The sequence below is a fragment of the Capricornis sumatraensis genome, chromosome 17 (genome assembly GCF_032405125.1).
Source record: "Capricornis sumatraensis isolate serow.1 chromosome 17, serow.2, whole genome shotgun sequence".
Lineage (NCBI taxonomy): Eukaryota > Metazoa > Chordata > Mammalia > Artiodactyla > Bovidae > Capricornis > Capricornis sumatraensis.
Window position 1 is genome coordinate 36106984 of NC_091085.1, and position 25738 is coordinate 36132721.

At 37.1% G+C, this 25738-nt stretch overlaps 1 protein-coding gene across 1 annotated transcript in view; it reads left to right on the forward strand.

Moving 5' to 3' along the window:
• The window catches only part of SCLT1 (sodium channel and clathrin linker 1), a 257901-nt gene that overhangs the window by 164355 nt on the left and 67808 nt on the right, over window positions 1–25738 (forward strand). Inside the window, exons 17-18 of the mRNA XM_068989603.1 lie at window positions 5937–6129; window positions 15804–16000. Coding sequence (XP_068845704.1) covers window positions 5937–6129; window positions 15804–16000 — 390 coding nt within the window. The remainder of the gene's footprint in view (window positions 1–5936; window positions 6130–15803; window positions 16001–25738) is intronic.

A 25738-nucleotide genomic window follows, 5' to 3' on the forward strand; every position in this document is an offset into this window, starting at 1 on the left:
TAAAAACTCTCAACAAATTAGATGTAGACAGATTGTACCTCTACATAGTAAAGCCCATTTATAACAAGAACACAACTAACATCATACCCAGTGGTGAAAACCTAAAAACTTTAAGATCATGAAAAAGACAGGAGTGCCCAGTCTTGCCAGTTGTATTCTCCATAGTACTGTATGTCTTAGAGAAATTAGATAGAAAAAAAATAATAAAACATCTAAATTGGAAGAGAAGTAAAATTGTCTTTGTTTATAAATGATATGATCTCATATTTTGAAAACTGGAGACTCAGCCTCAAAGCCATTAGAACAAATACACAAATTCAATAAAGCTTCAGGATACAGAACCAGCATTCCAAAATCAGTTGAATTTCTATACACCAGCAGCAAACTATATGGAAAAAAATTAGCAATTCCATCTACCATAGCACCAAAAAGAATAAATTACTTAGAATGAATTTATAACCAAGGAAATGAAAAATCTGTAAACTGAAAAACACTGAGGAAATAATTTGACAGTCACAAATAATATAAAGGTGTGTTTATAAATTGAATGAAATAATAATGTTAAAACATCCATACTACACAAAGCCATCTATAGAGTCAATAAAATCCCTATCAAATTCCAATGGTGTTTTCACAGAAGTACAGAGAAATCCTAAAATCATATTGAACCTCCAAAGACTTGAAATAGCCAAACCATTCTGGAACAACAACAACAACAACAACAAAAACTGGATGCATCACGCTTCCTAATTTCAAAATATATTACAAAGTTTTGGTAATCAAAACAATACAATACTGGTATAAAACAATGTATAGTTATGGCACAGAGTAGAGAGTACAGAAATAAATGCATACATTTGTGGTCACCTAATGTTTGACAAGGGTGTCAAGAACACACATGGGGAAAGGATAATCTCTTCAATAAATGGTGCTGGAAAAACTGGACATTTAGATGTGGAAGAAAAATTGGAACCTTACCACACACCGTATACAAAAATCAGCTCATAATGTATTAAAGGCTTAAATGTACATTCTGAAATTGTGAAACTGCTAGAAGGAAACAAACAGGAATCGCTTCTTGACATTGGTCTTGGCAGTGATTTTTTTTTTTTTTTCTGGATATGACCCCACAAGTACAGGGAACAAAAGCAAAACTATTCAAATGAAGTTACATCAAACTGAGACGTCCCTACACAGCAAAGAAAATAGTAGAGTACAAAGACACTATGGCATAGGGAAAAATGTTTGCAAATAATACACCTGATGAGTTAATTTTCAAAATATATAATAAACTTGAACAACTCAAAGGGGAAAAGAAAATGAAAAAAATTGGGCAAAGGATCTGATCAAATTTTTCTCAGAAGAAGACATGGCTGACCAAAGGTATATCAAAAAGCACTTATCACCAGGGGAATGCAAATTAAACCCACAGTGAGGTATCACCTCATACCTGTTAGGATGACTCTTGTCAAAAAGACAAAAGATAACAAGTATTGACAAGAATGTGGAGAATAGGGAACCCTTCTATGCTGTTAGTGGGAATGTAAATTAGTGCAGCCATCATGGAAAACAGAATGGAGGTGCCTCAAAAAATTAAAAGTAGGACTACCGTATGATCCAGCGATCCTCTTTCAGAGTATAGATCCAAAGGCAACAAAATGATTGTCTCAAAGAGATATCTACATTCCCGTATTCATTGCAGTCAGTATTCTTGACGATAGCCAAGGTATTGGGATAACCTAAGTGCCTGTTGACTAAAGAAAGGATAAAGAAAAGGTGTGTATCTATGGGAATGGAGATATACATCCAGGAATCTCCTCCTTTCTCTCTTACTTTCTTACAAGTAATTTGTTGAAAACCTGGGTTGTTTGTGTTGTAGAGTCTTCTCTCAATTCAGTACAGTTCAGTAGCTCAGTCATGTCCAACTCTTTGCGACCCCATGAATCGCAGCACGCCGGGCCTCCCTGTCCATCACCAACTCTCGGAGTTACCTCACACTCACGTCCATCGAGTTAGTGATGCCATCCAGCCATATCATCCTCTGCCGTCCCCTTCTCCTCCTGCCCCCAGTCCCTCCCAGCATCAGAGTCTTTTCCAGTGAGTCAACTCTTCGCATGAGGTGGCCAAAGTACTGGAGCTTCAGCTTCAGTATCATTCCTCCCAAAGAAATCCCAGGGCTGATCTTCAGAATGGACTGGTTGGATATCCTTGCAGTCCAAGGGACTCTCAAGAGTCTTCTCCAACACCACAGTTCAAAAGCGTCAGTTCCTTGGCACTCAGCTTTCTTCAAGTCTAACTCTCACCTCCATACATGACCACTGGAAAAACCATAGCCTTGACTAGATGGACCTTTGTTGGCAAAGCAATATCTCTACTTTTGAATATACTATCTAGGTTGGTCATAACTTTTCTTCCAAGGAGTAAGCGTCTTTTAATTTCATGGCTGCAGTCACCATCTGCAGTGATTTTGGAGCCCCCAAAAAAGTCTGACACTGTTTCCACTGTTTCCCCATCTGTTTCCCATGAAGTGATGGGACCAGATGCCATGATCTTCGTTTTCTGAATGTTGAGCTTTAAACTAACGTTTTCACTCTCCTCTTTAACATTCATCAAGAGGCTCTTTAGTTCCTCTTCACTTTCTGCCATAAGGGTGGTGTCATCTGCATATCTGAGGTTATTGATATTTCTTCCAGCAATCTTGATTCCAGCTTGTGCTTCTTCCAGCCCAGGCTTTCTCATGATGTACTCTGAATATAAGTTAAATAAGCAGGGTGACAATATACAGCCTTGATGTACTCCTTTTCCTATTTGGAACCAGTGTGTTGTTCCATGTCCAGTTCTTTTCTGTGTGTGTATTTTTTCTTTTTTATTTTTTTTAATTTAAATTTATTTATTTTCCATGTCCAGTTCTAACTGTTGCTTCCTGACCTGCATATAGGTTTCTCAGGAGGCAGGTCAGGTGGTCTGGTATTCCCATCTCTTTCAGAATTTTCCACAGTTTATTGTGATCCACACAGTCAAAGGCTTTGGCGTAGTCAATAAAGCAGAAATAAATGTTTTTCTGGAACTCTCTTGCTTTTTCCATGTTCCAGCAGATGTTGGCAACTTGATCTCTGGTTTCTCTGCCTTTTCTGAAACCAGCTTGAACATCTGGAAGTTCACGGTTCACGTATTGCTAAAGCCTAGCTTGGAAATTTTTGAGCATTACTTTACTAGTGTGTGAGATGAGTACAATTGTGCAGTAGTTTGAGCATTCTTTGGCATTGCCTTTCTTTGGGATTGGAATGAAAACTGACCTTTTCCAGTCCTGTGGCCACTGCTGAGTTTTCCAAAATGCTGGTGTATTGAGTGCAACACTTTCACAGCATCATCTTCCAGGATTTGAAATAGCTCAACTGGAATTCCATCACCTCCACTACCTTTGTTTGTAGTGATGCTTTCTAAGGCCCATTTGACTTCACATTCCAGGATGTCTGGCTCTAGGTGAGTGATCACACCATCATGATTATCTGGGTCATGAAGATCTTTTTTGTACAGTTCTTCCATGTATTCTTGCCACCTCTTCTTAATATCTTCTGCTTCTGTTAGGTCCATACCATTTCTGTCCTTTTTCGAGCCCATCTTTGCATGAAATGTTCCCTTGGTATCTCTAATTTTCTTGACGAGATCTCTAGCCTTTCCCATTCTGTTGTTTTCCTCTATTTCTTTGCATTGATTGCTAAAGAAGGCTTTCTTATCTCTTCTTGCTGCTCTTTGGAACTCTGCATTCAGATGCTTATATCTTTCCTTTTCTCCTTTGCTTTTCGTTTCTCTTCTTTTCACAGCTATTTGTAAGGCCTCCCCAGACAGCCATTTTGCTTTTTTTGCATTTCTTTTCCATGGGGATGGTCTTGATCCCTGTCTCCTGTACAGTTTCACAAACCTCTATCCATAGTTCCTCAGGCACACTATCTTATCAGATATGGTCCCTTAAATCTATTTCTCACTTCCACTGTGTAATCATAAGGGATTTGATTTAGGTCATACCTGAATGGTCTAGTGGTTTTCCCTACTGTCTTCAATTTAAGTGTGAATTTGGCAATAAGGAGTTCATGATCTGAGCCACAGTCAGCTCCTGGTCTTGTTTTTGTAGACTGTGTGGAGCTTCTCCATCTTTGGCTGCAAAGAATATAATCAATCTGATTTCAGTGTTGACCATCTGGTGATATGCATGTGTAAAGTCTTCTCTTGTGTTGTTGGAAGAGGGTGTTTGCTAACTATTAGTCTTTGCCCTGCTTCATTCCGCATTCCAAGGCCAAATTTGCCTGTTACTCCAGGTGTTTCTTGACTTCCTACTTTTGCATTCCCGTCCCCTATAATGAAAAGGACATCTTTTTTGGGTATTAGTTCTAAAAGGTCTTGTAGGTCTTCATAGAACCATTCAACTTCAGCTTCTTCAGCGTTACTGGTTGGGGCATAGACTTGGATTACTATGATATTGAATGGTTTGCCTTGGAAACAGAGATCATTCTGTCATTTTTGAGATTTCATCCAAGTACTACATTTCGGACTCTTTTGTTGACCATGATGGCTATTCCATTTCTTCTAAGGGATTCCTGCCCGCAGTAGTAGATATAATGGTCATCTGAGTTAAATTCACCCAATCCCGTCCATTTTAGTTCACTGATTCCTAGAATGTCGACATTCACTCTTGCCATCTCCTGTTTGACCACTTCCAATTTGCCTTGATTCATGGACCTGACATTCCAGGTTCCTATGCAATATTGCTCTTTACAGCATTGGACCTTGCTTCTATCACCAGTCAACATCCACAGCTGGGTATTGTTTTTGCTTTGGCTCCATCCCTTCATTCTTTCTGGAGTTATTTCTCCACTGATCTCCAGTAGCATATTGGGCATCTACCAACCTGGGGAGTTCCCCTTTCAGTATCCTATCATTTTGCCTTTTCATACTGTTCATGGGGTTCTCAAGAGTCTTCTCTACCCACATGCATATATATCATATCATTTACCTTGTTCCTGCCCCATGCATTTTTTTAAAAATTAGATCAAGGGGCTTGATCTGATTCAGCTTTCACTTTTTTGCAATAATTGTTTATAAATAGTAACATTTTGGACTCCTGTTTCGATGCACATAATGTGTTGTTATTTTTTATCTTAGCATCTTTCTGACTTGAGCATCATTTGAGGATCATTACCTACATCCATTTCATTAGGAACTTTGTTAGCCAAGTTTGAGACAGGAAAAAAGGAGCTACAATATTATGACAGTAAAGGATATTATATATTTCCTATGACACCCAATGGCTAGGGAATGTTCATAGTACTTGATTACCTGGGATTGAAAAGATGGAAATTTTAAAAGATAGGAATAAAAATTAGCAGTATGTTGAAACAATATACATGTCTGGAGGTCTTGTCACTCAGTAATCTATTGTTGAGAAAGTTCAAGAAATATAACCTGTTTAAACTATGATAAAATAAAATAAGTTTATACAACTAGAAGTTTATTTTTTTTATTTGAATTGTCTTATTATAATTCATAATTTAGTATAGTCAGCAAATGTCTTCTATAGAGTTGATTAATGATTAAAAGAGTTTTGATTATTACCTGTCCACCTTCCTCATCATTAGCTTTCATTTGTCCTCTTGAAGTCCTTGATTCTCAGTTTTAGGAATAATTGGAAAGAGGTTTCACATTGACTTCCTTAGTGAGTGATAGCAATTCAGTTTTCTGTTATTAGTTAAGATTGCTAAATGGAGTATATTTGGTTGGTGTAACATACATTGTAAAACCGCACAGTTTAAGTCTAAAGTGAAGATAAATGATTCAGAACGAAGAAAACAAGTCTGCAGTATAAAATATGGACAGACTTCTTGACTTCTATTCCAGATCATTAAGTTTAAAGTTTCTTTTTGTTTTGTTTTTTTAATCAGTTCCTCAGAAGAGATATCACGTTGCCAAGAAATGATTCAGAAACTTCAAAATATATTGGAGTCTGAGAGAGAGAACTGTGGATTTGTCAGTGAACAAAGGTTGAAACTTCAGCAGGAAAATGAACAGTTACAGAAACAGACTGAAGATTTGAGAAAGATTGCTCTTGAGGTTCAAAAAAAAGCCAAATTAAAGGTATATTCAAATCTAGTTAGAATTAAATGTGTACCTGTGAAATTCAAAATATAGAGAATATTTACAGAGACCTGTTAAAACATTTTTAAGACCTTTTTTTAAGTCTCATCAGTTAGCACTAGATCATAATGCAGAGCATTAACCAGTCTTTTCTGTGTTGCAGAACTTGGCAAGCACACTTGAAAATGATTGCTTTCACTATCCACACACACAAAAAAGCTTTTCCAACCATGAAATGCACTGATATTCCTGCCAAAGCAATTTAAGCAGTGCTAGCAAAACTATAGATAACTTTACGGACTGCTGTCCTCTCTTCCCTCTAAAATGTGCTGTACTCAGTTGCTCCATCATGTCCAACTCTTTGCAACCCCATGAACCTGCCAGGCTTCTCTGTCCATGGGGATTCTCCAGGCAAGAATACTGAAGTAGGTTGCCTTGCCCTCCTCCAGGGCATCTTCCTAATCTAGGAATCGAACCCAGTCTCCCACATTGAAGGCAGATTCTTTACCATCTGAACCACCTAATAGCCACTCAAAAATAGAGCTCTTAAAACTAGCTCTGCAGATAATGGTACATCAGTATGCTCTGAGAACTACTCATAGGTAGTCTAAAAATTCCATGCCAGGGAAAAGGCAAGGGACAAAAGTGTCCTCTGGAAAAAAATTCCCTTTTCTCTCTCTTCCCCACCTGCTTCTTTCTCTAATGCTTATATGGTTTGGCAATAGGGACATGATAACCTGTTCAAGGGAGTTTCAAGCACAGGTATCACCATCAGTATGTTGCCTGCCTTTCCCCAATCTGTGCGACTTTTGTAAAAGTGGCATTAACTCTTTTTTTAAATTTTAGTTGACCTTATTATGTTTCATTTATATATAAAACATAGCTATTTATATTAAATATATATGCATTTTGAATACTGTTTAAAATTTTTAAAAATTATTTAGAACTGTATCAGTTGATTGTATTTGTGTCTGGGGTGTGAAGGGGGAGTCCTTACAAGTGGCATTTACTTTTTATGAGAAAGGTCTATATTTTCCATTTTCATAGTAAGGACATTAGTGTTTCACTTTGTTTTTCACTGCTGTGAGGACTCATAAGAAGTCACATCCCAACCTAATTCATATCAGCATATTTTTATTGAATGCCTCCTATTGCAAGTGTCAAACACTGTAGTTATTTATAAAAGATTAAACTCTGAAAAAGAGACTCTTTCATCATACAAAGAAGCGTGTGCTTTTTTGCTTTAATCTGTGAGGAATCTTTGAAAAACAAAGGGGAAAGATCACACTACCAGATATTACTTGATATAAAGCTATACAGTGTGTAATCAACAGGAGAGTAATCAACCTGATCAATAGAACAAACAGAATCCAGGGACAAACCCAGTTTTCATAATCACCTCATTATAACAAAGGCACCACAAAAGTTCATTAGGGAAATAATTATCTTTACAGTAAATATTGTGAGTTCAGCTCGGTCCATATTTTTAAAATAAACCTTGATCCTTATATCACACCATTTATTTAAATTAATTTGAGCTGCCTTGTAGACCTAAATGTGAAATATAAAATGATGGAGCTTCAAGGAGAACCTTCATGATCTTGGCTAAGAAAGAATTTCTTAAACAGAACAAAAAGAGAGCTAATCATAGTGAAAAGGTAGATAATTGGATTTCTTTAAAATTAAGATTTTTAAGTCATCAAAAGGGACACCATTAAGAGAGTAAAAAGTAGAAGAAAGTATTTATAATACATACAACCAAAAAAGACTCATATCTAGAATATAAAAACTTTTACCAGTTAATAATGAAATAGTAAGAAAAAAAGTTAAAAAGAAAAAAACAGACACCCCATTTCCAAAAATGAACAAAAAAATTAGTCTATAAAAGAGAATATATGAAAAAAAGTTCAACTTCATTATTTACTATGGAAATATAATTAAAACTATAATGAGGTACTATAGCATGCATACCAGAATGACTGAAATTTTAAAAACTGACAGTATCAAGTGTTGACAAAGTTGTAAAAAATCCAGTATCTTCATTGGTTATTTTGGTTATATAAATTGGTATAGCCACCATTTGGTAGTATCTTTTTTAAGTTGGATATACATACATACTATGCCAAATAATAATAATAAAAATACTAGCTACATACCCAGCTGGTATGAGTGCTTGTGTTCATCAAAATATGTGTACAAGAATATTCATAGAAATGTTAGTCTTATCAAAACACTGGAAATAATTAAAATGTCCATCAATGTGAGATGACATAAATAAATTATGGTATGTTCATACATGGAATAGATGAAAAGAATGAATTGCATCTATAAGCAATGGCATGAGTCTCACAGATATAATATTGGAAAAAGAAGCCAGACATTAAAAAACTTATATTAATTTCATTATATGCAAATGAAGAACAGGCATAATTACCTATAAGGATGGAATCAGAATAGTGGTTGCATTTTAGTTGGATGAATACTGATTAGAAGGGCACATAAGAGAGCCAGTTTCTGAAGTAGCTAAATCTGGGTGGTGATGCTCGTACGTCACTATATGTATAAAAATTGAGTTGTACCCTTAAAATTCATGTTCAGTATGTCATTGTAAGCTAGAGAGAGGTAAATCTTGGCAGAGGAAGGTAAGTAGAATTATAGATCAAACAGGAGTGGCTGTGAATTTAATGATTATGGAAACTAGGCGATAAGCATATAGGGATTTGTTGTAAAGTTTTTCCATTGTGTATATGCTTGAAAGTTTCTATACTGAAACATTTCCATAATTTAAAAATGACAGTGTACTTTGAAAAAATCTTAAATTTTCTTATTTTTAAATGTCATATTATAACTTTCATATGGATTAATAACTAAAAACTATTAGTGATCATAGCATTAGTAGGAAATGAAGTTGAATATTTAACTGATAGATGGGAAAGAACTTTGTCAGCAAAACTGAAAAATGGGAGAATTGCAAATGAATAAATATATTGATAAATTTATATATAAGGTTTTTAAATATTTAAAACAACTTTAAAAATATTTTAAAGAGAAATAACTGGATGAAATAGTTTTAATAAATATGACAGAAGACAAAGATCACACAAGGAGCTTTGAAAAATATGAAAAAAATAATTGTAACCCAATAGGGAAACATGTATGAGATGTGAGCAGAATTCACAAACTAAGAAAAACAAATTGCTAATAAACAAGTTTTTTAAAAGTTTAAACTCTGTATTAATTAACTGCCAAGTTGTCAGTTTGAGTGAATGTGCAGCTGCAGGTGTAAAATGGTAGACATTGAGAGTCTATAAAATTTAGTCATAATAGAATAATTACAGTGTCTTATAATTTAAGGAAGTTCATTGCAACATTATTTGTAATAAATTAAAAACAACGTATCTAGAAATAGTTAAATTATGGTACATTTATAAAGTGCTGTATTGAGTCATCATTAAAAATCATGTTTCCAAATAATTTATAATGTGTTTGTATTGTTATGTCCTAAGTATTTTTTAAAATGAAAAGTGTGCATATGTATTTATATATGTTGTAATCCTGTATCCACTAATCTCAATTTTAAAATTCATAAATAACAATGATGTAAAAGTTAGAGGTAGTTATCTCTCTGAGACAGAGACTATATATTTGTCTTTTTAATTTTTTTGTATTTTGCGTAATTTTACAGTATGCTTGTGTTTTGGGGATTGGGTTCTTATAATGGGGGAGAAGGGAATGCATGAATTTCCCCTACTTGATACTGCGTTTAGTCCATCTTTAATTCAGAATAATAACTGATGTTTCTTAGAAAAAAAAAAGTTTTCCTACCAGAAATGCTCCCTTTATGCCAAGTCTGCGTGTAGCTTGAGAAAAGAATCATTGGTAAATAAGGGACTAGATAGCTGTAATTCTGTTTTATGGAGGAGGGCTGTCAGATAAATTGCTTTGTAGCTGATTCCTTCTTTAACAACATAAGAATCTAGTGCTACACTTTGTTAATTTTCTCCCCCATGAGAAAGTGTGTGATCTTTAGGAGCGAGAAAGATCAAAACAGTTGGGTATTCAGAGGGCAGTTGGTTGAGAACCATAACAACTTATTTTATGAAGTTTTCATTTGATCATAAAGCCACTACTGTCCTTTCTGCCCCAGTTTTTTCTTTTCCTAACTCCTTCCTTTTTTCTGCAAAGGATCTACATATCTTTGTAGTCTACATATCTTTGTGGTCTAAATACTCCTCATAAAAATATAAAATTAGGAGATGTGGTTAGTTTTTAGCGATCCTGTCTATGTGAGTGAATAGTTTTGTGCAAAGGAAGGACACAAAGGAAAAGGGAAAGGAGACCATAAATCTGTTTTTCCAACCCAGCATTCTGAATTGAATCATTAGTGAGACTTTTGTTTTGAAGACAGAGTTGTCTTGGCCCTTATCCATCCTGCATCATTGCAGACCTGTCCAGTTTAAGTTGGAATTGTGTCAACTGAAGGATCTGGGGTTCATTTAAAGACTGAATTTTGATACCTTTATTATGATTCAGATGGTAAAGATGTAATAGTATACAAAAAAGACATGGTCCCATCCTTAAAAACTTATTATTTGCATGGAGGTAGGCAAACTTCAATTGTATCTTTGCAAACTAGTAAGTGTTCTTTAGGAAAAGCATAGGACACTATGAGAGCTTTTTCTAGATAGATAGTAAGAGAATTTCCCTGTAGGAGCAATAAGTTAGTTAAGTTCTAAAAGTTGAGTAGAAATAACTAAGATAAGCTGGAGGGGAAAGATTATTCTAGTCAAAGGGAGCATGTAAGAAGATCCAGGAATGAGAATGCATTGTGACAGAAACAAAGAGAAGGGAATAATAGTATAACCTAGTCTCATAGAATTAGATAGAGAGCACGTTATCATGAAGGACCTTAGAATAAGGCTTGTCAAGCTGCAGATAGATTTTTCAAATAGAAATGGAGAGTTAAACTAGGCAGGAAGAGTGATAAAACTGTGTAGATGCATAGATCAGTTTTTTTTTTTTTTTTTTTTAATTTTAAAATCTTTAATTCTTACATGTGTTCCCAAACATGAAACCCCCTCCCACCTCCCTCCCCATAACATCTCTGTGGGTCATCCCCATGCACCAGCCCCAAGCATGCTGTATCCTGCGTCAGACATAGACTGGCGATTCAATTCTTACATGATCGTATACATGATAGAATGCCATTCTCCCAAATCATCCCACCCTCTCCCTCTCTCTCTGAGTCCAAAAGTCCGTTATACACAGCTGTGTCTTTTTTCCTGTCTTGCATACAGGGTCGTCATTGCCATCTTTCTAAATTCCATATATATGTGTTAGTATACTGTATTGGTGTTTTTCTTTCTGGCTTACTTCACTCTGTATAATCGGCTCCAGTTTCATCCATCTCATCAGAACTGATTCAAATGAATTCTTTTTAATGGCTGAGTAATACTCCATTGTGTACATGTACCACAGCTTTCTTATCCATTCATCTGTTGATGGACATCTAGGTTGTTTCCATGTCCTGGCTATTATAAACAGTGCTGCGATGAACATTGGGGTACATGTGTCTCTTTCAATTCTGGTTTCCTCGGTGTGTATACCCAGCAGTGGGATTGCTGGGTCATAAGGTAGTTCTATTTGCAATTTTTTAAGGAACCTCCACACTGTTCTCCATAGTGGCTGTACTAGTTTGCATTCCCACCAACAGTGTAGGAGGGTTCCCTTTTCTCCACACCCTCTCCAGCATTTATTGCTTGCAGATTTTTGGATCGCAGCCATTCTGACTGGTGTGAAGTGGTACCTCATTGTGGTTTTGATTTGCATTTCTCTGATAATGAGTGATGTTGAGCATCTTTTCATGTGTTTGTTAGCCATCTGTATGTCTTCTTTGGAGAAATGTCTATTTAGTTCTTTGGCCTATTTTTTGATTGGGTCGTTTATTTTTCTGGAATTGAGCTGCATAAGTTGCTTGTATATTTTTGAGATTAGTTGTTTATCAGTTGCTTCATTTGCTATTATTTTCTCCCATTCAGAAGGCTGTCTTTTCACCTTGTGTATATTTTCCTTTGTTGTGCAGAAGCTTTTAATTTTAATTAGATCCCATTTGTTTATTTTTGCTTTTATTTCCAGAATTCTGGGAGGTGGATCATAGAGGATCCTGCTGTGATTTATGTCTGAGAGTGTTTTGCCTATATTCTCCTCTAGGAGTTTTATAGTTTCTGGTCTTACATTTAGATCTTTAATCCATTTTGAGTTTATATTTGTGTGCGGTGTTAGAAAGTGATCTAGTTTCATTCTTTTACAAGTGGTTAACCAGTTTTCCCAGCACCACTTGTTAAAGAGATTGTCTTTACTCCATTGTATATTCTTGCCTCCTTTATCAAAGATAAGGTGTCCATATGTGTGTGGATTTATCTCTGGACTTTCTATTTTGTTCCATTGATCTATATGTCTGTCTTTGTGCCAGTACCATACTGTTTTGATGACTGTGGCTTTGTAGTAGAGCCTGAAGTCAGGCAAGTTGATTCCTCCAGTTCCATTCTTCTTTCTCAAGATTGCTTTGGCTATTCGAGGTTTTTTGTATTTCCATACAAATCTTGAAATTATTTGTTCTAGTTCTGTGAAAAATATGGCTGGTAGCTTGATAGGGATTGCGTTGAATTTGTAAATTGCTTTGGGAAGTATACTCATTTTCACTATATTGATTCTTCCAACCCATGAACATGGTATATTTCTCCATCTATTAGTGTCCTCTTTGATTTCTTTCATCAGTGTTTTATAGTTTTCTATATATAGGTCTTTAGTTTCTTTGGGTAGATATATTCCTAAGTATTTTATTCTTTTTGTTGCAATGGTGAATGGAATTGTTTCCTTAATTTCTTTTTCTATTTTCTCATTATTAGTGTATAGGAATGCAAGGGATTTCTGTGTGTTGATTTTATATCCTGCAACTTTACTATATTCATTGATGAGCTCTAGTAATTTTCTGGTGGAGTCTTTAGGGTTTTCCATGTAGAGGATCATGTCATCTGCAAACAGTGAGAGTTTTACTTCTTCTTTTCCAATTTGGATTCCTTTTATTTCTTTTTCTGCTCTGATTGCTGTGGCCAAAACTTCCAGAACTATGTTGAATAGTAGCGGTGAAAGTGGACACCCTTGTCTTGTTCCTGACTTTAGGGGAAATGCTTTCAATTTTTCACCATTAAGGATAATGTTTGCTGTAGGTTTGTCATATATAGCTTTTATTATGTTGAGGTATGTTCCTTCTATTCCTGCTTTCTGGAGAGTTTTTATCATAAATGGATGTTGAATTTTGTCAAAGGCCTTCTCTGCATCTATTGAGATAATCATATGGCTTTTATTTTTCAATTTGTTAATGTGGTGAATTACATTGATTGATTTGCGGATATTGAAGAATCCTTGCATCCCTGGGATAAAGCCCACTTGGTCATGGTGTATGATCTTTTTAATATGTTGTTGGATTCTGATTGCTAGAATTTTGTTGAGGATTTTTGCATCTATGTTCATCAGTGATATTGGCCTGTAGTTTTCTTTTTTTGTGACATCTTTGTCAGGTTTTGGTATTAGGGTGATGGTGGCCTCATAGAATGAGTTTGGAAGTTTACCTTCCTCTGCAATTTTCTGGAAGAGTTTGAGCAGGATAGGTGTTAGCTCTTCTCGAAATTTTTGGTAGAATTCAGCTGTGAAGCCGTCTGGACCTGGGCTTTTGTTTGCTGGAAGATTTCTGATTACAGTTTCAATTTCCGTGCTGGTGATGGGTCTGTTAAGATTTTCTATTTCTTCCTGGTTCAGTTTTGGAAAATTGTACTTTTCTAAGAATTTGTCCATTTCTTCCACATTGTCCATTTTATTGGCATACAACTGCTGATAGTAGTCTCTTATGATCTTTTGTATTTCTGTGTTGTCTGTTGTGATCGCTCCATTTTCATTTCTAATTTTATTGATTTGATTTTTCTCTCTTTGCTTCTTGATGAGTCTGGCTAGTGGTTTGTCAATTTTATTTATCCTTTCAAAGAACCAGCTTTTGGCCTTGTTGACATAGATCAGTTTTTAATGCATGTTGTGTGTGAGAGAGACAGAGGCAGAATTAAATACTTCCACCTAAGATATCAGAACCTTGGCTTCTCCAGAGAAAGTAGAGATCGAGGCAAGGAAGGATATTCAGTTCAAAATTTGTAAAATTCAGTAATTTAAAATGTTTTAAATAGAGCAGAAGTCACAGAGCCTCAGGAGGCTTGCCCAGGAGTAATAATACGATACAAAATTAATAAACCCAAGGTAGTTTTTCCAGTGCCAGTATTTATAAAGTCAGTCTTCTACTTGTGTACCATTTGAGAAAGCAAGTTTAAGAGATTTAGAAAGTGTGCAGCATTGAGCAGAAATAATGAGGACAGAATGTTTGTAGTTTTCCCCCATGAGCCGTGAGTTTAGCTGTTGTTGAGTTTTCTTTGGTGTTTTTTCAATCAGTAATATTGAGGCTTCTTATTCATTCTTTTTTCAGTTTGAAAGTAGTCATATTTAATAACTTACTAGAAGCCATTCCAGCTGTGACCATTTTTAAAGCACATTACTTTAAAATATCACAAGATAGGTGTTCCTTATAATATTTCTTCAGTGTAGCAAGATAAAGATAACCTGAGAGTATACCAAAGAAATTGTTCTAGTAACCACTTAACTATTTTATCAGTTGCCTCAAATATGGTAATAGGTAGTTTCATTCTAGATGTATATGAAAGCAGACAGTTCATTACGTACACTGGGTACTTTAGAGCATTCGGGTTAATTCTCTCCCTGAACCTCAAGTTGAGAAAGCTTTAGGGTATCCAAAGAACATTTATTCATATGTTCATTCTACATTAAGGTTTTTTTTACTATAATAACATAAATAACCTAGAAATAATTGAAGACATTTTCATATAACTTTCTGAAAAGCATTTTAGTCTTTTCTGGGGGCGAGGGGGAATTGTTTGTGTATACCGTTAACTGTGGTAGTAAAGGAATTCCCGTATATAATTTCTTTTTTAAACTTTACGAAGCTCTGAACTTTATTATGTAAATCAAAAGTGGCTTGAGGAGCCTCTCAGAGGAGCTTTCGATGAACACATCAGGTGCTGGGAGCATGGCATACTTGGAGAGGGCTTGGAAGCTCTGCACACCCCCTACCATCCTGTACCTTGCTGTGTATCTCTCTTCCATCTGGCTCTGCTGGAATTGTATCCTTTATAATAAACCAATAAACATTTTTTTGTGTGTTTTAAAAAACATAATTGGCTTCAATTTAAACCCAGCTCTCAGTTACTAAGAGCATGAACATTTATTGTCCCTCCAGGCAGCAAAAGTAAAAATAGATGATGAAAGCAGGTTTATATTAGTAGTATGTTTTTTTCCTACTGTCATTTCAAGGGGTTGGGGAAAGTGTTAAAAATTTTGTACTCCATCTTAATTCTGGTTTCATTAAATTTATACTATAACATAGGATAAGTCTTCATCTATGGTGGAGACAAATTGTAAATTTTTATATAGATTTCTCATCCAAACATTTCTATGCCACAGACCACAAAATAAATGATTGTATTTATCAATGATCACCATGTCTTCTAGAATAACAGAAAAGAAAAAGAAAATACTATTTTCATTTTATTCCTTAGATCAGTACAATGGAGCATGAATTTTCAATAAAGGAACATGGGTTTGAAGTTCAATTAAGAGAGATGGAAGACAGTAATCGAAATTCCACAGTTGAACTGAGGCATCTCTTAGCTACTACACAGAAAGCAGCCAATAGGTGGAAAGAAGAAACGAAGAAACTCACTGAAAGTGCAGAAATTAGAATCAATAATCTAAAGTAAGTCCACTATTAATTCTTTGGTACATTTTACAGAAAAATTATTTAACCTTTAGTTTAATGTCCTTGCCATAATCTTTTTCTAAAAATATGTAAGTCTGTACCTTATATTTTTTACAACAAATATTAAATTACTATGAAAAATGTTGACAATTATTGATCAAACTAATATTGTTTGTTTTATAAATTTTATGCATATCCCAGGAAATACAATGATTTTTGTTGGACATGGCAGTTTAGAATCTTAATACTATTCATATATAGATATAGCATAGTAATGTTCCATAGTTGCAACAGAATCTATTTGGCCTGCAAAGCCTAATATTTGTTCTCTGGCCCTTTAAGAAAAAGTTTGCTGACATTTGCCCGGGAAGAATGTGAACTTTTATGATGAATGAAATGGGAAGCTGCCGGGAGCCAACACAGCACGAGGGATCCCGCCCATGACAAAGGTCATGAGGAAGAGGCTTGACAGGCAAAAGCGAGTCAGGTCTCAAGGGGTCCTCTGCCCGAGCATCTACCCCGAAACCAAAATCTGTCCGTTTACTGTTCGCTATACTATACTCTTCTGACTATAGAAGAGATTTTAACTTGGATTAAGTTTCGAAGGACTGGAAATCATTTTTTAAAAGTTTGCTATCCCCGATCACCTTTCTCTAAAGAAAATTAACTTAGAGCTCTAATTAATAAGTCTCCTGGGCGTAAAAGGAGTGACTCAGCTCAAACCCCTCTGATAGCTTTCTAACTTGCCTGACAGGTCTGTCCGGATTTTTGCAACTGCGCATGTGATTGTTTACAGCCTCCCAACCATGAGAGGCACAGAAAGCTTAAAAAATTGTAGGAAAAATCATTAGAATAGGACTGATTAAGGGTTTCATTGTTGAGCCAAAACTTGCTACCAAGTTTTCATATCTTTTATTTGTTGATATAGTTGTTACATAGAAAAAACAAGTAGCAACATAGATCTTTGAGTTAAGTACCTTCTTTGTTATAACCCACTGCACCTTTGTTCTATAGGGATGTAACTCTAGTGCTTTAAGAGTGATGCAGATTAAAGAAAAACACTTTAGGGGAAATGAGATTAACATTCGTTAAGGAAGAGAGCCATAAAGTGTTAACAGGCCTCTTGGCCAGAAGATAATGTAAGTCACCTGAGACCTTTTGCATACGGAAAGATATGCAGAGAGAAAGCCTGGTCTCGATAAGGGTCAGGGCGGCTGACCCTGCATGACTTTGTATTATCCACTGATCTCTATGTACAACTAAAAGTATAAAAGCTTTCCTGGAAAATAAAGAGATGGACCAGTTTCTAGAAAATGTGGCTCCCCCCGCGTCAACTCTCTCTCTCTCTTTCTCCCTCTCCCTCCCTCTCTTTTTCAGGCTGATCCCTTGAAACACAGAGGCTCTCTGCGTTCACTTTTCTGCCTGGGCTTCTAAGACCCACGAGAGAGGGAGCCCAAGGCGGGGCACTCTCTGCTATTCAAGCGGGCGCCTGTGGCCTACGTGAACAGGGCAAGTCTCTTGTCTTGAGACTTCTTTAGCTTTCCGTGTAAACCAAGGAATAGCAGCCTCTTTTCTCCTCTATTTTTTCACTACATTGTTCTTCCCTAATCTCTCTTTAAATCTCTAATTAATCTCTCTTTAATCGCCGACGCCGTCCCTGCTTCGAATTCCCTGGATCCACCGGGGCTGGACCCTGGCAGGAAGCTATGAAGGGCTATTAACAAAATAATATGATCGAGCTTAAATGTGCAACAGATGACTTTGACTGCTCTATGATAAATAGCCTGGAGAGGGTCAAAGGTAGCAGAAGAGAGATGAACCAGTACTGTGATTAGCCAATTACAAAATGATGGTAACTTGGATTAAGTTTCTAAGGACTGGAAATCATTTTTTAAAAGTTTGCTTTGGGCCATGTTAAGTATGAGCTACCTAAAAGATATTTAAGTCAGAATATCAACTTGTTAGGTACATAAGTTTGGAGTTCAGGAAAGATATTGCAACAAGAGCTGTAAATTTAAGAGTGATTAACATACACATAATTTTTAAAGTCATGGAATTAAAAGGTATAGAAAGTAAGTCTGGATAGGGAAATTTGGCAACTGAGGACTAAGTTCTAAAATTTAGTTTGGAGAAATTAAAATTTAGCTGAGCCTGAGAAAAAATACTGAGACAAACAAGAGAAAGAATCGTAGAGAAGAAAAAAAAACTCAGAATGACATAAAAATAGATGATGTTTACTTTTTACAGATGGATAAACTGAGTCTGAGTGACATAAAGGAACTTGTTCAAGGTCACAGAGCTAACAAAGTAAAAGATCCTGGTTTCAAATTTAGTCATCTTGGATATAGTCAATATGGTCCTAACCATCAAAGTTTGCTTTGTTTTTTTGCTAGTTTATTTCTTTTTATTGAAGTATAGTTGCTGTACAATATTATATGTTATAGGTGTACAATATAGTGATTCACAACACTTTATAGTTACTATAAAATATTGGGTATATTCCCTATGTTGCACAATATATGCTTTTGCTTATTTTATACCTAGTAGTTTGTACATCCTAATCCACTACCCCTATACTAACCCTCCCCACTTCTCTCTCCCCACCAATAACCATAGTTTGTTTTCTGTAGCTGCAAGCTTGTTTCTTTTTGTTATATTCACTAGTTTCTTTTCTTGGCCTAGTAGTGTTCTATTGTGTATATATTTCATGTCTTCTTTATCCATTCATCTATTGTTGGACACTTAAGTTGCTTCCATTGTTTGGCAATTGTAAATATTGCTGCTCTGAACTTTGGAGTGCATGTATCTTTTTACATTAGTGGGTTTTTTTTTTTTTTCCTTTCAGATGAATACCCAAGGGTGGAATTGGTACTTCTATTTTTATTTTTTGAGAAACCTCCATACTGTTTTTTTCTCCCCCTCCATACTGTTTTCGACAGTGAGTGCATCAGTTTACATTCTCACCAACAGTGTACTAGCATTCCATTTTCACCACATTTTTGCCAGCACTTGTTATTTGTGTTCTTTTTGATGTTAGCCATTCTGACAGGTGTGTAGTGATATCTTATTGTGGTTTTGATTTGCATTTCCCTGATGACAGTGATGTTGGACGTCTTTTAATATGCCTATTGGCCATCTGTGTGTCCTTTTTGGGAAAATGTCAGATAAGCAGGTATCACTATAAACGTCCTTCTTTGACCTGGTTTTACTGTGTCCCATAAGTTCTGAATTGTTGTGTTTTCATTTTCATTTGTCTCTACGTATTTTTTGAATTTCCTCTCTGTTTTAGTCAGTGCTCTACTGATGATTTTGTAGCTATAGTTTGGCCTCCACGTTTGTGGTTTTATAGTTTTTTCCTGTAGTTGATTTCTAATCTCATAGATTTGTGATTGTAAAAGATGCTTGATATGATCTCAGTTTTCTTAAATTTATCAAGGCTTATTTTCTGGCCTAGCATGTTATCTATCCTGGAGAATGTTCCATTTGCACTTGAAAAGAATGTGTATTTTGCTGCTTTCAGGTGGAATACTCTCTGTGTATATAAATTAAGTTCATTTGATCTAATGTGTCGTTTAAGGCAAGAATTTCCTTACTGACTGTATGTCTGGATGATCTGTCCATTGATATAAGTGGAATGTTAAAGTCCCTGACTATTATTATTTCCTGTCAGTTTCTCCTATTATGCTCATTAATATTCACCTTATATATTTAGGTGCTTATATATGGGGTGCATATATATTTACATTTCTTATATCTTTTCCTTAAATTTATCCCTTGATTAATGTGTTGTCCTCCTTTGTCTCTTCCAAGTCTACAGTCTGTTTTATCTAAGTATTGCTACCCAGTCTTTCTCTTGATTGCCATTTGTATGGAATACCTGTTTCCATTTCCTCACTTTAGCTTTGTGTGTGTCTCTAGATCTGAAGTGAGTCTCCTGTAGGCAGCATATGTATGGGTCTTGTTTTTGTATACAATCAGCCAGTCTGTATCTTTTGGTTGGAACATTTAGATAATTCAAAATTAAGATAATTATTGAGATGTACTTACTGCCATTTTGTTAGTTGTTTGGGGCTTGTTTTTGTAGATTTTTGCCGCCTTTTGTTCTCTTCTTTGTGACATGACTCTCTTTAGTGTTTGGATTCCTTTTTCTTTTTTGTGTGTGTATGTCTGTTATAGATTTTTATTTTGTGGTTACCACAAGGTTTTTGTAAATCATGTTGCTTTAGATACAAAGCAGTTTTAATTGTTTTTTTACATGCAGTTCAGTTCAGTTGCTCAGTCGTGTCTGACTGTTTGAGACCTCATGAAATGCCTCATGCCAGGCCTCCCTGCCCATCACCAACTCCCAGAGTTTACTCAAACTCATGTCCATTGAGTCAGTGATGCCATCCCACCATCTAATCCTCTGTCATCCCCTTCTCCTCCTGCCTTCAATCTTTCCCAACATCAAGGTCTTTTCAAATGAGTCAGTTCTTTGCATCAAGTGGCCAAAGTATTGGAGTTTCAGCTTCAGCATCAGTCCTTGCCATGAACACCCAGAACTGATCTCCTTTAGGATGGACCGGTTGGACCTCCTTACAGTCCAAGGGACTCTCAAGAGTCTTCTCCCACACCACAGTTCAAAAGCATCAATTCTTCAGTCCTCAGCTTTCTTTATAGTCCAACTCTCACATCTATACATGACTGCTGGAAATACCATAGCCTTGACTAGACTGACCATTGTTGGTAAAGTAATGTCTCTGCTTTTTAATATATGCTGTCTAGGTTGGTCATAACTTTCCTTCCAAGGAGAAAGCATCTTTTAATTTTATGGCTACAGTCACCATCTGCAGTGATTTTGGAGCCCCCCAAACAAATAAAGTCTCTCACTATTTCCCCTGTTTGCCCATCTATTTGCCATGAAGTGATGGGACCTCCCTGATGTTCAAGCTGGTTTTAGAAAAGATAGAGGAACCAGAGATCAAATTGCCAACATCCGCTGGATCATGGAAAAAGTAAGAGAGTTCCAGAAAAACATCTATTTCTGCTTTATTGACTATGCCAAAGCCTTTGACTGTGTGGATCACAATAAACTATGGAAAATTCTGAGAGAGATGGAAATACCAGACCACCTAACCTGCCTCTTGAGAAATCTGTATGCAGGTCAGGAAGCAACAGTTAGAACTGGACATGGGACAACAGACTGGTTCCAAATAGGAAAAGGAGTACATCAAGGCTGTATATTGTCACCCTGCTTATTTAGCTTCTATGCAGAGTACATCATGAGAAACGCTGGGTTGGAAGAAACACAAGCTGGAATCAAGATTGCTGGGAGAAATATCAAAACCCTCAGATATGCAGATGACACCACCCTTATGGCAGAAAGTGAAGAGGAACTCAAAAGCCTCTTGATGAAAGTGAAAGAGGAGAGTGAAAAAGTTGGCTTAAAGCTCAACATTCAGAAAACGAAGATCATGGCATCTGGTCCCATCACTTCATGGGAAATAGATGGGGAAACAGTGGAAACAGTGTCAGACTTTATTTTTGGGGGCTCCAGGATCACTGCAGATGGTGATTGTAGCCATGAAATTAAAAGACGCTTACTCCTTGGAAGAAAAGTTATGACCAATCTAGATAGTATATTCAAAAGCAGAGACACTTACTCCTTGGAAGAAAAGTTATGACCAATCTAGATAGTATATTCAAAAGCAGAGACATTACTTTGCCGACTAAGGTCCGTCTAGTCAAGGCTATGGTTTTTCCTGTGGTCATGTATGGATGTGAGAGTTGGACTGTGAAGAAGGCTGAGCACCGAAGAATTGATGCTTTTGAACTGTGGTGTTGGAGAAGACTCTTGAGAGTCCCTTGGACTGTAAGGAGATCCAACCAGTCCATTCTGAAGGAGATCAACCTGGAATTTCTTTGGAAGGAATGATGGTAAAGCTGAAGCTCCAGTACTTTGGCCACCTCATGCGAAGAATTGACTCATTGGAAAAGACTCTGATGCTGGGAGGGATTGGGGGCAGGAGGAGAAGGGGACGACCGAGGATGAGATGGCTGGATGGCATCACGGACTCAATGGACGTGAGTCTGAGTGAACTCCGGGAGTTGGTGATGGACAGGGAGGCCTGGCGTGCTGCAATGCATGGGGTCGCAAAGAGTCGGACACAACTGAGCGACTGAACTGAACTGAACTGATGGGACTGGATGCCATGATCTTAACATGTTTTACATTGCTGATCTCTAATTTCAGATGCATTTTAAATACCTGCATTTGCACTCTCTTCCCTCCATGATTACTATTTTTTGTTTCATATTTCACATCTGATTGCTTTGTGTATCCCTTAACTGCTTACTGCTTTGATCTTTTAACCTCCCTACTAGCTTTTTGTGGGGATGATATCCTCCCTTTACTGTATGTTTGCCTTTACTAGTGAGCTTTTCCATTCAATAATTTTCTTGTTTCTAGTTGTAGCCTTTCATTTTCTCCTAGAAAAGTTCATTTAACATTTGTTGGAAAGCTGTTTTGCTGGCGCTCAAGTTAATCTTTTGTTTGTCTATAAAACTTGATTTCTCTGTCAAATCTGAAAGAGAACCATCCTGGGTAGAAGATTCTTGGTTGTAGGGTTTTTGTTTTTTCTTTTCATCATTTTACATATATGGTGCCACTCCTTTCTGGCCTGCAGAGTTTCTGCTGAAAAATAAGCTGGTAACCTTATGGGCATTCCTTGTATGGTATTTGTTGCTTTTCCCTTGCTGCTTTTAATATTCTCTCTTTATCTTCAATTTTTGTCATTTTAATTATCATGTGTCTTAGTGTGGTTCCTCTTTGGAACTCTCGGCACTTCCTGGACTGTTTCTTTTCCCAGGCTTAGAAAGTTATGAGTTATTATGACTTCAGATATTTTCTCCGACCCTTTCTCTCTGAAAATGCTAATGCTAGTATGCTTGACATTTTCCCAGAGTCTCTTACACTATCCTCATTTCATTTTATTCTTTTTTTTTTAATCTGTACAGTGACAGTGATTTCCCTTGCTCTGTCTTCAGCTCACTGATGCATTCCTCTGTATCATTTAGTCTCCTGTTGTTTCCTTCTAGTGTATTTTTCATTTCATTTGTAGTCTTCATCTCTGTTTAGTTGGTCTTTTGTTTTCTCCTTATAACAGGAACTGCTAACTTCTTACTCTCTGTATACATTCTTTTCCCAAGTTCTTTGATCATCTTGACAGTCGTTACTCTGAACCTTTTCTTGGTATATTGTCTGTCTACACTTTACTTATTTCTTCATCTAGGATTTTATCTCTTCCTTCATCTGGAGTATATTCCTTTGCCTCCTCATTTTGCCTAAGTTGCTATTTGTATCTTTATGTATGTGGTAGGTTAGTCACTCTTCTCAACTTTGGAGAAGTGGCCTTCTGTAGGAAACATCCTATGTGTCCCAGCAGTACACTCCCCTCTCATCACTCAAACTGTAGGTTCTAGGGATTCCCCCAAGAGGGCTGCATGGGTCCTTCTGTTGTGGTGGGCTGACTATGTGGCAGTCTAGTGGGCTTGTTGTCCTGTAGCCTGATTGGTTGCCAGGCCCTACCTTGTATGGATGCTCCTGTGTACTAGTTAGACCTGGTTCTGAAGCAGCTCATTGTGGAACCCTCAGGGGCCTCAGGGCTAGTGCTGGCTCTCTGGTGGGTAGAGTCAGCATTTATAAGACTCTGAGCTGTTGCCTGCCCTCTGCTTGGTGATTCTGGGTCCTGGGGTTAATGCCATACTAGTGGCAAGCAGAGCCGCTTCCTGGAATCTGGCTGCAGGGCCCAGGCATCCCAGAGCTGATGTCAGATTGCTGATGAGCAGGGGCAGGTTCTTGACACAGTTGATTATGGGAGATTGCTGTGTTCCAAAGCTTGTGTTGCCCTACTGTTAGTGGACTGGATATGCAGGCTGCTAGATCATGGTTTTCTTGCCTCTGGCGTCTACCTTCTGGTGGGTGAGGCTGGTCTGGAGGCTTGTGCAGGCTTCCTGGATGGCAGGGCTATTGCCTGCTCAGTGGTGGGTGGAGCAGAATCTTGGTCCTTTGAGCAGGGCCATATTTAGAGGCAGGGAGTTGGTGATGGACAGGGAGGCCTGTTGTGCTGCAATTCATGGGGTCACAAAGAATCAGACATGACTGAGCGACTGAACTGAACTGAACTGAGGTCTTAGGATGTCTTTAAGCAGCCTGTCTGCTGATGAGTGGTCTGTGTCCCCACTCAGTTAATTTTTTGGCTTGAAGCATCCCAATTTTGGTGCCCACAGGCTGTTGGGTGGTGTCAAGTCCTGACACTAACGAGCCAGAGGGAAGATTTCAAGATGGCAGCTACAAGCATCAGTAGCTGTGCAATAGATAGCTCCTGAGTGTGGCTACCACCAGTGTCTGTGTCCATAAGAAGAGTCACAGGCATCCCCACTTCTCCCAGAGACTCTCCAACAAGGGAAGTCTGGCCCAGGCTTCAGTCAAATTACTGCTTTTGCCCTGGGTCCTGGTACACATAGGATTTTGTGTGTGCCCTTTAAGAGTGAAGTCTGTTTCCCTCAGTCCTATAGGGCTCCTGAAATTAAGCCCCACTTGCCTTCAAAGCCAGATCTCCAGGGGTTTGCATTCACAGCACAGAACCTCCAGGCTGGGGAACGCAACATGGGGCTCAGAACTCTCACTCTGCATATAATTATACTCCAGTTTGTGGGTTGCCCACCAGAGAGTATAGCACTTGATTATATCAGGAGTCCATCCCTCCTACCCATCTCATTGTGGCCCCTTCACTGTGTCTTTAGTTGTATATCTTTTCTGGGAGGTTTTGCGCTTTTTCATTGATGACTGTTCTGCAGATAGTTGTTACTTTTGAGAGGAGGTGAGCTTGGAGTCTTCTTGCTCTGCCAGCTTGGGCAATCCCCCTGCCCCTACCACCAACCATAGTGTTATATAAAATGGTAGTGACTGGTTGAGTAAGATAGAACTGAGAACGAACCATTCAATTTGGTACCCTGTGGTGCTTTTATTCTTAATAATAAAAATAAGAAAAGTTTTGGTGGAATGCTGAAATGAAAATGTGTTTAGAATTAATTTGAAACAAAGGGAAAATGTTACTTCCGTTTATTGGTGAGCTAGGAAATTTGGACCTGTCCTCTCATGGCTAAAAACATTACATGAATTATAAAAAGCATCTATTTGCATTAAATAACTAACAAAAGATTATTACCAGTTTGACTTTATCCAAGGAATGCAAAATTATTAAAGCATTAGAAAACAAATTGATGTAATTTACCACATTACTTAGAAAAAGAGAAAAATCATAAGGTTATCTCAATAGAGATAGAAAAAGTATTTGAGAAAATTTAATATTTATCATTTTTGATTTTTAACATGTCTCTTAGCAAACTAGAAACAATTTACTTAATTTTATAAAGGTATCTCTTATAAATCAAACATTATTCTGAACAGCAAAACATGAATCTTAATAGCTTTTCTTTGAAGACTGGAAAGATGACCAAGACCACTATTACCACTTCTGTTAGTGTTTGTACCAGAAGTCCTAATCAGTACACTATGTCCAGAAAAAGAAATAAAAGGTATCAGTTCAGTTGCTCAGTCGTGTCCGACTCTTTGCAACCCCATGAATCGCAGCACGCCAGGCCTCCCTGTTCATCACCATCTCCCTGACTTCACTCAGACTCACGTCCATCGAGTCCGTGACGCCATCCAGCCATCTCATCCTCGGTCGTCCC